Source organism: Rhododendron vialii, chromosome 12a (genome assembly GCF_030253575.1).
Source record: "Rhododendron vialii isolate Sample 1 chromosome 12a, ASM3025357v1".
In the NCBI taxonomy this organism is placed as follows: domain Eukaryota; kingdom Viridiplantae; phylum Streptophyta; class Magnoliopsida; order Ericales; family Ericaceae; genus Rhododendron; species Rhododendron vialii.
This window is the reverse complement of record NC_080568.1, coordinates 32,026,324-32,037,642: the sequence shown is the minus strand read 5'-3', so window position 1 is coordinate 32,037,642 and position 11,319 is coordinate 32,026,324. Positions and strand designations below refer to the sequence as shown.

General features: G+C 39.3%; 1 protein-coding gene across 8 annotated transcripts; it reads right to left on the bottom strand.

The window, feature by feature from the left end:
• Nucleotides 1-897: 897 nt before the first annotated feature.
• On the bottom strand, nucleotides 898-10,774 carry LOC131312103 (protein TOPLESS-like). 8 transcript variants are annotated; one of them, XR_009195707.1, is made up of 28 exons: nucleotides 10,559-10,774; nucleotides 10,173-10,223; nucleotides 9,790-9,935; nucleotides 9,490-9,669; nucleotides 9,095-9,208; nucleotides 8,855-9,013; nucleotides 8,293-8,470; nucleotides 8,080-8,203; nucleotides 7,867-7,973; nucleotides 7,613-7,778; nucleotides 7,390-7,499; nucleotides 7,237-7,306; nucleotides 7,012-7,085; nucleotides 6,835-6,930; nucleotides 6,575-6,670; nucleotides 6,336-6,463; nucleotides 5,990-6,224; nucleotides 5,740-5,895; nucleotides 5,546-5,638; nucleotides 5,206-5,355; nucleotides 4,051-4,161; nucleotides 3,775-3,954; nucleotides 3,552-3,680; nucleotides 3,337-3,432; nucleotides 2,595-2,783; nucleotides 2,339-2,505; nucleotides 1,581-1,863; nucleotides 898-1,172 (listed from the first exon to the last, which is right to left on the bottom strand). XR_009195707.1 is itself a non-coding variant. In XM_058339845.1 (27 exons), exons 3-27 carry the CDS (start codon nucleotides 9,867-9,869, stop codon nucleotides 1,650-1,652), a joined length of 3,402 nt encoding a protein of 1,133 aa, XP_058195828.1. In that variant the 5' UTR covers nucleotides 9,870-9,935; nucleotides 10,173-10,223; nucleotides 10,559-10,774; the 3' UTR covers nucleotides 898-1,649. The 8 variants fall into 8 exon arrangements, 2 of the variants coding, with proteins under 2 accessions (XP_058195828.1, XP_058195827.1); XR_009195705.1 differs by having other exon boundaries at nucleotides 9,790-9,928; XR_009195701.1 differs by having other exon boundaries at nucleotides 7,867-7,994; nucleotides 9,790-9,886; nucleotides 10,559-10,773.
• Between the last annotated feature and the right edge of the window lie 545 nt (nucleotides 10,775-11,319).

Sequence of the window (11,319 nt, the reverse complement as noted above, 5' to 3'; positions counted from 1 at the left end):
TTCTCCATTCTCGTTTGTTATAGGATTTCCTGCTTCCCACCATTGGTTTATCTTTCGCTAGGTGGATTGTGTCATAGTAGTTTCTAATTTTATTTTTATTTTTTTTGATCGGCAAGATAAAGTTTTATTGATAAGGGTACATCACGCAGGGGATAGGGGTGGAGAATCCAACCAATAATTAAATGCTTAAAAAACACAGATTCAATGGGCCAAGCCCACAACTCCTAATGGGCAAAGCCCAAACATCCTAAAGGTAAGGCCCAAAAGGGCCAAACCCATCCCAAGAGCCCAAAACCATCCTAACAGCTCTGGCCCAAGTTTCTAATCTTTATTTTCGGATGGAAATCTTTGTAAGTGCTGGATGGCTTTCATGAATGCAACAACCATTGCTTCTTATTAAAAAATAATAATAATCTGTAACATCATTCGGTAACTGAACCAAGTTCTGAAGTACTTTTTCCCGTTCGTTTTTTCTACCTTCACAAATCTATGATCCGGCCAAATGTATTTCCACCCCCAACAAAAAATGTTTCAGATTCTGACCTTAAGGGTCTGTTTGGTTAACCCAAGTAACCCAATTAGACGTGGGATTGTACAACAAATTCAAGGAGATCACATTTCTAGCATTTCAAAGTAACAATAAAGGAATTACACATCCATCTAATAATAAACCTGTCAAATATGGAGTATTACTAATCCAAGGGCTACAAGTCTGGTGGGATTATTCATCTTCTCGGATTACGTATCCCCATGTAAATTAGTTCCGTCAATCAAACATGGCCTAACAGACCTGTAAGACTGCACATATACTTGCAGAAAACTCCAAAAGCTGGAAGCCCTATAGAGGTTATTTTTTTTTTAATTTCTGGCAAGGGCTGTGAGTGCAAGACAATTCAATGAAATAAAACAATTTAACATAAACAACCTAGAAGACAATTTCATACATAGAACAACAGATGTATCCACAAAAAATGGAAAAAGAATATAAACAAATAAGGTACAAAACAGAACAATTTTTCTTAGAAGAAATTCCTTTCTGGAAAGGAGGGGGTTTGGGGCTATTCACTGTCAATACTCCTAAAAGACTAAGCTTACATAACTGACCAACAAGTTAGACCTACACGTCCGCGTCCCGATCATCAAGTACATTACACAGATTTTGATCTTCAAAACTGCAGAAAAGAACAAAAGTGGAAAAAAAAAACCACAAACAAAATATGTCAAGTTGGGCCAGAGGAGTAGGATGTCAAACAAATATTCAGGATATGGAAATTTGTTAACCCCACCAAGGCGGCTACGTTTGGGGGCTCCAATAGAGGTTTAACATGTTGGTTTGGTATGTCCAAATTCCTTCTGTCTTTTCTCAGGCAGTGTTTGTATCATGGAGTCATATAGGGATATACCAAAGAGAAGGGAAAGTAGAAGGGAAACCATTTTATCATCTCCTTAAACCTTGCTTCCACAAATGCCACCCCGAAACCACAATCCAAACACAGCCTTTAGTCTCTAAGTTCTTCAATTCCCATTAACATTGCCTTTTGTCACATAAGTATTGGAGTTTAGTCTAATGAGAAACATACCTATAATCTGGGGATATAGAGCCAGCAAGCAAAGCATGAAAAATAACTTTCTGCTTGGCAGCCACTTGATCACCTTTGAGGTTGATCTGACCCCAAAGTTCCAACTGAAGGTGTAGCGGCTACACTGCTTGCCGACCCGTTCTCAATCGGTGGAGGAACTCCCCATTTGCCTTCAGATTCTAGAGGCTCAAAGACATGAACCCCGCCGTCTGATAGACCTATTGCAAACTGATTTGGTTCTTGTGGATGCGCTGCAATAACTAGTGGCTGGACGTTTGAGTTGCTGCAAAGGAAATATAGTTTGTCACTTTGTTGGCATACACTTAACAAGTAGGATTCTGTGAAAAGATCACTTCATTCATAGCCATTAAGGCCATGGTTGCTTGATCGGATGAATAGGGCACACTATCCAATCGAACCAATGGTGAGGCAATTGATAATTCCACATTCCCCAAGTATGGCATATCCCCTGTTCTGTTGGGTGTATCTGACTTATATATAGTCCAAGCTGCAAAAGTTTAGACAAAATGTGGGCTCCGTGGTCCCCTTGGTTAATACTACAACAGGACCTAAGTTCTTTGATAAATGAAACTTAAAGACATGGTTCTACAGCACAAGGAAGTGCAAAACAAAATTCAATCCCCAAATGTATACCGAGCAAACTAAACGTAACCAACCGGCATGGTGCCCCAATAATACTCTATCTTCATCTCAGATTCTCAAGAACCCAAAAGAAAGCAACAAAGATAAGGAAATACCTGACACTCGGTGAAAGATAGGCCGAAGAGCTAATGCAACACCGCATTTGGAGATTAGAAGCAGTAAACACACATACACTTCCATCCAAGAAGCTGGCATACACCAGCTGGCTATCGCATGAGAACATTGCATGAGAGATTGGAGCAGCAGATTCACGTGGGACAAACTACAAAACCAAGAAATCATATGACTCAACTATGCCATACCGGTATTTCCCAACAACAAAGCTACTTAAATAAAAAAAAAAAAAGAAACCTGTTTGACACAATCTAGTTTAGTTGCTTCATAGATTGAAAGTTGTGTCTCGTGTACAACGAGGAAGTGTGTCTGGTCCTGATGAAACTGTACACGAGTGTCTGACTGTGTTGTTGGCGTCCTCCCACCTGGAACCTGAAGGAACCTGCTTTTCTGCTTTTCCCAGGTATCAGAGTTCCACACATAAAGCTGGAGAGAAGGAAAAGCAGGTAATTAGTCATAAAAAAAGCAAAACATAGACTTACTAACTTAGCCCAACTCTTGGGGAACAAAGTACAAAGTCGTCTTTTCCATCAAGAATGCACACTGCTGATATTGTTTTCCATATTTTCTCCACATAACGTACGAGTGGGTTAAATCAGAGGTGAAAAAAAAGGAGGAAAGAAGGAGAAAGAGGCCTAGCTATTCATTGCCGCCTGGCTCCTGTGATAGCCACTCAATCGAGGCCATTAACTAACCCTTCAAGTAAAAAGTCATTAACCCCACAAACTCTACCAGAAAAATTAACTCCCATCATATATGTACTGGAGAATGCTTATGTAAGCCCATCTGTAATATTCTAGAAACTTCTGATGAAGACTGTTTTCCAATTTCCAATCCAAAGGGGGGAGGGCAATTGTTCAATTTAGTAGAAGCCCAAAGAAGTGAATAGCGACTAGCAATCCAGTTCCATTAGACCAAAACAAACATAGTTCTCTTAACAACTATCTATACACAAAAAGAAAGAACAAAAATTGCTAACCTGAGCATCTGCTCCCGATGAAACTAGCACATTAAGTGCATGAGAAAAGGCAAGGCCAGTAATTCTTTTAGAGTGACCTTTAAGCTTGCTTTTGACCTGTCATAAAGAAATAGCTATTATACTTACATAAGAAGGCTTGTTTATAAAACAACCAGGGCGCTTATTACCCATAAAATGTAATGTAACTTCTTGCCCATAAACATGTGTTATCATACCTCGTCAACACGGACATTGTATATCTGGATTGTTGAATCATCCATGCCAATGGCAATGATGTTATTATCTTGTGGATGGAATGCAAGAAATGTTGCTGCCGGTGGTGGAGGCATGAAAGTTGTCATTGTCTGCACTTGGCCAGAAAAGAAGATGGGATTAGTCAAATGACAAATTATAAAACAAAACAACTAAGCAGAGAGAATAACTCAATTCATCTATCACCTTAAATGTCATCATATTGAATAAAGAAATCTTTCCTCCTGATGCAGACATCACATAAGAATCATTTTTGGACAAAGCGAAACAGGGTACAGCATCCTCAGGATTGGTGGCAGCAAATTCATTGGTCATCAAAATGCCACTTGATGGTTGCCATAATTGAGGTGCAACACTGGCCGTTGCCTAAAGGATGGAGTATTACGGTCAAAATGAGTTCATATTCAAACAAGAAAATGACAACCCAATAAATGAAAATGACAAAGTTAGCATCCTTCATACCCTGCCACTTGAATTGCGGTCAAGTCGCTGCCATTTCCAGAGTAGATGAATGGCATTAGCTGCTAATGCCAAAATACCATTGCCTGAATTGGTGTATATCAACCTTGATATCTGCAGTGAGCAAATAATGAAGCAAGTGACAAAACAGTTTTCAGTACACACAAATGGGGTCAAAAGCCTCGTAATGACAGAACAACAGACTATTTATGACGTAAATTCTCCCTTTGGAAGTAGAAAATTCTAGGAATTTACATAGAGCAACTTGAGTTCACGAAGAATCAGAAAGTGAAATAAATTGTTCTCATAAGAAGTTTATGCTTTAACAATTAAACCTACAAGTATTATGCATCAAAGAATGCTTTCTAATCATATTCCACATGGAAGGAAATATTGATTCGATTTACTTTTATATATTCTTGCGTATGGTGCTGTAGATAAAAAACATGCCAAATAACTCGAGGAACATCGGGTAAACTATGTGCGTAAGGGTTCCACATTTCCCTCCTCTTGCCAAAAGACCTTGTACATTCTAATTGAGTTCAATTTCACTATCTCTTTGCGCCATCTGCTAACATATGGCGTGACGCTAAAGAATTAGGAACTTCCATAATTTCGAGATTCACCCAGTTAATTCCACTGGCAGAGGACCAAACACTCCATCTTAAACAGAAACTAAAGTATATTTTCGTCCGCTGGTTGTTATACCAATACGCATGAGCTTATTTTGTCAAATTTTGTACATTATGACAGTGGATTCCACCATGGGCAGGTTGATTTTTTTATGAAGAGAAACAGATAGACAATGAAGAGGCATGAATTCAATATAAGTTTTGTGAAACATCATTAGCTTATTAGAATAGTGCCAATCAAATAACAATAAAAAAGTTCCTCGAATAGTTACAATTGGATGTGTTAAAAAACAGTTACATGCACAGAAAAACTGAATCAATGCATACCAGTAAAAGGCCGAAATGCCTAAAAATCCTAACAAAAGTGTCAACATCAATCTAAGCATGATCGAATAACATGATCAACCTATTGATATATTACTATAATGTACATGCACATATATGTGTGTGTGTGTGTGTGCGCGCGCGTGCTTGTGCTTGTGCTTGTGAGTGTGAGTGTGTTAAAGTCGAGCAGTGAAAAACACACCTTTGTTGATACTCTCAAGTGTTCAGGGAGCTTCAAAGATCGACACTGGGAAGGGTCGCTAATTTCACTGAGCTTCCAAATCTTCGATTTGTCATTGATTTCTTCAGCAATCCTAGGTTTCACATCTGCCAAATTTCTGGCATCCCCATTCTGCAATAGTTAAAGAGATGTCACTTAGTATATATTCAGGTGAGTAGTCATATACTGGTTGCCGTAAGGTCTATTCTACACAAAACAAATGGATGTTGCTAAAACATAAAATAATTGCAAATTTAGCTCATGATGTATTTTAAGATTGACTTGAGGGACAACAAACAACAAACAATTGTCTCAAACGAACCATTCCAGATGAAGCAACAACAGATGCAACTCTATCTGCTAGACCAGCACTAGTAGTGGCAGCAGCAGCAGCGGATAGTGCATTTACTGTAGGCTGCATAAGATAAAAACACATTAAGACAAGTCTAAATCAGCAAGTCTAGTTCAAGAAACAGTGATTTGTCACAAAAACATCCACTCGTATAAAGCAGCTACCTTTGTCACGTTTTCAGATGCTCTTGAAGCATCGTGAGACTCAGATGTGCGAAGCAAACGAAGACCATCTGAATTTGCCAAGATTTTTATCCCATTTTCATTGGCAGAAACAGCCAAGAGAGTTCCATCCTTGTTAAAGCGGATACGCGGGCTTGCCTTGAATTAAAGATTTAAAACAGCATTCAACCAACGAACGTAATACAAACAGGAGAATGTTCTTCTCAAACTGACAATTAAAAAAAAAACTCACGGGAAGATTTCCATCAGCGTCAATGCTTGTCAGAAGTTGGACATTATCCATATCCCAAAATTTAATGGAGAAGTCGTCACCAGCTGCCAAAAACCGGTTTTTGGTGGTATCGAATTGTACAACACCCAAAGATCGTTTTCGGAACCCTTGATAGGTCCTCTTCACAGCACCTTCACTTTCATTCCATTCTACAATATGGGATTCGCCATCTTTGCTGGTCCCACATGAGAACAACCTGGATAACAACCCAACCAACCAAACAAAGAAAACAGATCAAAACTTTACAATCTGACCATGCATTCCAAGTGATAGAGAGCAGAATTTGCCGTAGGTTCAGAGGGTCAACCTTGTTCCATCAGCACTATAAGCCATTGTTGTACACCAGCGACCAGGAGCATCATAATCAACTCGAGATCCTAAATTGTCATATAACCAAGCTTTTATCTTTCCATCCAGAGCTGTGGAAAATATAAACTGAAATATGAAAGCACAAGGCAGTTAGGAAAAACATTAAACAAAAACCCGGCAAGTTCAAACTTAATCACCACAATAAGAAAGGAGCAGTGGATTTATTGGAGTTCTTACCTGAATGTTTTCCTTGAAGTGAGGGCAGACAGAATAGACAGGAGCCTCATGGCCTTCAAACATGTACTGTCTTGAACCACTTATGGCATCCCAAACCTGAGATCAGAGAGTACAAGAAGGAAAATTTGTCATCACCGCAGTCCTATCTTGTTGTTATGTAACATCTTTTTCTTTTCCCTAAAAATGTTATCTCTGCAACAACTCGGCATGTTTTGCAGCAATTTAGCATGAGACCATAAAATTAATTTGTGAGAATTTACCTTGATGGTCTTATCGTCACCACAGGTTATCACACAAAGTTGCTTATTGGGGTGAGAGAATGCTAGATCATTTACTCCACCAAAATGAGCATCAATCTAGAAAGATAGAAATCAATGTCAATTTTGAAATAGGAAACTCCAAACATAAAAATATAAATCAATGTCAACTGAAAGTACCTCCAAATGTTGCCGCACGTCATCGCCACCAGGATAAGAATAGATTTGTACAATGTGCCTGGAATATGCAACTCCTGTGTAACATAAAAGGATAGACACATTAAATCAGTTTAGTTCACATAATGTACGAGTATGTATTAATGTAAAAGACCATATGCACAGGCATTGCATATGAAAATACAATTTATGCTAATGAAGCATCAAAGTAAATTAAAAGCTAATTACCAAATAAAGAACCATCAGGACTCCAAATAATGCGGTTAACTGAGACACCAGGATCCTTGACTAGAGCAGCCTGAAATTCCATAAGAAAAGGTTAAGGCTTTAAACATCATATTTATTTGTGTAATTTTTCCTTAAGGATAAGAAGGGACAGACCTGCAGAGGCACTGAACATGCACCGAGATCCCAAACTTTGAAGGTTCTTAAAACCAATCTCTCCCTAGAACCAACTTCCCACAATGCGATGTCCCCAACATTTGTACCGACTGATGCATCACATAGCAAATTCTCAAATCAATGTCAAAGAAACCACATAAATGAAATTAACAACTAAAATCACGTGCTATGAATCCAAAGAATGAACTGCCGAACAGCAGACCTAGAAGTATATTCTGTTGGTTAGGATGAAAGTCCATGCTCATAGGAGATGACCCCTGATTCAAAGTCCTTGCAACATTCTTGGGCAAGTCATCCGGTGCATTAAATGCTTGACTATGGCCATGACCAGGAAATGACACCGGCATCACATTAACAGGGAGATTTACCTACATTAACAAGAAAACAGGTAAAAACAGAAATTCAATGCAGAAACATAATTAGAAAATGAATAAAGTCAAACTCAAACAAAGGAACCTCATCCGATATCCCCATGGCCCTTCTTTTCAATACATGATCTGAATCTCCAGATGGGTAATCTACAGGAGTATTACTTGGAGGAGTCCTAGGATGCTTCAAACCAGCTGTAGAGAGCAATGAGGTAACTTGAGAATTAAGAAATAAATCGACTGCATAAAACCCTTATAGCAGCAAATTTAGAAGCTTATAGCAAGACAATATAAGTGGTACCTGGCATTGAAGGTCCGCCCAGACCAATAGCTCCACCGGAAACTGCTGCATGACTTGCTGTAGGTGGATTAGACATCCAGCCAGCAAGGGGAGCAGGAACTGGTGCTGGTGTAGGTTGGAAGGGCTGAACACATCAATTTAAACATGATAAGAGACGACATAACAACAGTGAAATTGAGTTAATTTAGGTAGTCAACTGCACCAAAAACCCACCCCATGTGCACCCAGAGGAGGGAAACCTCCAGCCTTTGGTAGGGATCCTAGAAGTGGATTGTTTGCCGGTGATGGAGCACGGGCACCATTTGGTTGTCCACATGAATGATCAACAAAAAGGGTCTTGATATCTGGATTTGGCCTAGGATTTTTACAAAGTTGATGTTGCCAATTTAAGCTGCAATCATAAAGAATGTCAGTTCTCTCTTCAAAGCTGAAAAACATAACACAGTGAGTGATAAGTATCAATGCCCATGAAACCTAATTATTTGCCATCTAGGTTGCCTAAAATTCACTATACCCTACCCTAATTACTGAAGTATAGGAAATTTAGGCATCACTAAGCAGTTGAGGTTGAGGCCCAAGTCAGAGACAGCTATTGTAAGAATGGTTAGTGGAAATTCCACAACACATACTTACCAACCAATAACAAGACAAGTTTGTGAAATCAATTAAAAAACGGCTTAACGTAACATAATACTCCATGCCAACAAGATTGATACATGAATCTCAAATGCATTAAACACTTTGGAATCCATTCAAAACCTCGCTGTAAGATTACCTTTGGTTAATGAGAGTCCGTAACCTTGAATTTTTTAGATTAGGAAACTGCAACTTATCACGGAACAATGGGTTTGCTTCAATAAGCTTCTTGAGCTCAACCAACATAATCGCCCTTGCAGATTTTGTATCCCCATACTTAGAGAGTTGTTCATTTTCCCTGCAATACAAATAGTTCTCTTAAATTCCAATTCTATAGCAATTTTAGAATGAAAAACTTTATAACTTCATACTTAACTACCTGAAGTTCGCTAACGTCAAGAGTTGAGTTATTTCTTTAAAGAGCTCTTCATTAAATGATGAGAAAACCTTAAGATCGTTCACCAGTATATCCACGGCCTTGGACCGGTCATGCCTGTGACAAAATGCAAATGCCACAATTTTATGCAAAGAATCTACTTAAAATACGTTAAAATAAAGGGCTACCCAGTGCACGACGCTCCCGCTATTGTAAGGTCTAGGCCCTTGGGAAGGGTTGGATACGCACGACCTTACCCCGCAAGAGGGGAGAGGCTGTTTTCCGCGACTCAAACCTGTGGACACCAGGTCACGTTGGAACAACCTTACCACTGCGCCCGGGCCGCCCTTCACCAAAAGAATAAAAAAAAGTATTCCACTAATAATAAGGTTGCTCACTTATCCAATGCCTCAAGGTACTTCTGCTTTCTAATCTCGAAAAATATCTTCATGGAGTACCGATTATCATCCACTTTGGTGAAACCAGATAGGTACTTCTCAACCTCATCCCAGTTCCCATTGTGCACCTCATCCTCAAAATACTTCATATTGAAGAAAAACCCAGATTCTTGTTCAAGCCTAAAACATCAGGAATACCCAATTTCGAGATCATTAATTAGCTACCAGAAAACGACAACACAATGAACAATAACCAATAAATAAACTATATCCACATCAGTTGAATTAAAAATCACCTACTTGTGAACAGTCTCTTTGAACTTTTCCTCATCTAGGAACTGTAAGATTAAGAACACAAGCTCTCTGCTGAGAGACGACATTGTAAACTAGGCCGTCTCTGAATCCAGAGGAACAAAAACCAGCTTTAGAATGAGCAGATCTGAAAACTAAAAAACAATTAAAAAAAAAACCATTTACTTACTAATCACATATTCATAAGTACCCTCGTATATAAACAATTAATAAAAAAAATAAAAGAAAATGAAAAAACAAGTCAGCTAGAGGCTCTACTTATTTGTTAACCTAATAATATTTTTTCCCCTCGGAATTTAACTAAATAATTGAAAAAACTACGGAAATTAAATTTAAATTAAACAAAAATAACACGAATTTGAAACTCTCACCAGAGCTAGATCTTGACGTGATCTTCAATTTAGAACAGAGAACAACATTTTCTGCGAAAAGATACAACATATAAAGTTAGGATATATCACCGACACAGGGGAAATGAGAAAAAAACAGGGTTTTTTCTTTTTTTTTTCGGTGACATGAAAAAAAGCAGCTTTAAACCAAGGGGGAATCGGAGACGGAAAGGAAAGGAAAAAGCAGTTAAAGCGAAACAATACATATATACATATATATATATATATATATATATAGAGAGAGAGAGAGAGAGAGAGAGAGAGAGAGAGAGAGAAGCAAACAGTCGAAAGTAAAATATTCCAGAGCCGAGATATACGTATACATATCTACACGTACATACAGAGAGCGGTGAGAGGGAAGCTCATACCTTGGAAACGAACACAGAAGAGATCGATTGAGCAGAGAACGGAGAACGCAAAACAGAGGTAGAGAGAGAGAGAGAGAGAGAAACGACGAGCTCGAGGTCCGTTTCTCTCACTATATTAGCCTTGTTTCTCTCTCTAAATATATACTCCTATATCCCCTTCTTTCTCTCTCTCTCTCCCTTTCTCTCTCTCTCTACTCTATCGTGCGGAGAAAATAAAATACAGACATTGCTTGCAGGTATGGCGATTTTTATAGGGAGAGGCGACAAATAGCGTTCTAGATAAGCCAAATAGCTTATAGAAGTGATAAGTAGGTCTGCTTATGGATAAGTGGAGTTAGCGATTTATGTAAGGAAGTCTCGAGTGGGTCCCGCCGAGCCGGTCGGAGTTGATCGGCGCGGAATCTACAGCTGGCAGCTGTCCTTCGTCTGGGTCGTGCGGACGAGGGCAAGGGGAAAATGATGACACGCGACTGACGAGTACGCGTGCTGAGTTTTTCGGGGAGCGTCCCCCGTTGGATCGGAAAGGGAATTGTTTCGTGGTTGAATCGGACGGACGAGAGAGGAGGCGGACGTACAGCCTGGGGAGTTGTCCGAGAAAAGCCCGGACAGCTGATTTGAGACCCCGTTGAAAACGACGTGATTTCTCGGACGGACCCCGTGAGACTTCGGGAGCGGTTTTAGGGGAGAATTACGAACTTGCCATCCGATGGGAGCATGTCGTCTTCACGAGACGAGAGGAGGTTGTGAAAAGGACAGTTATC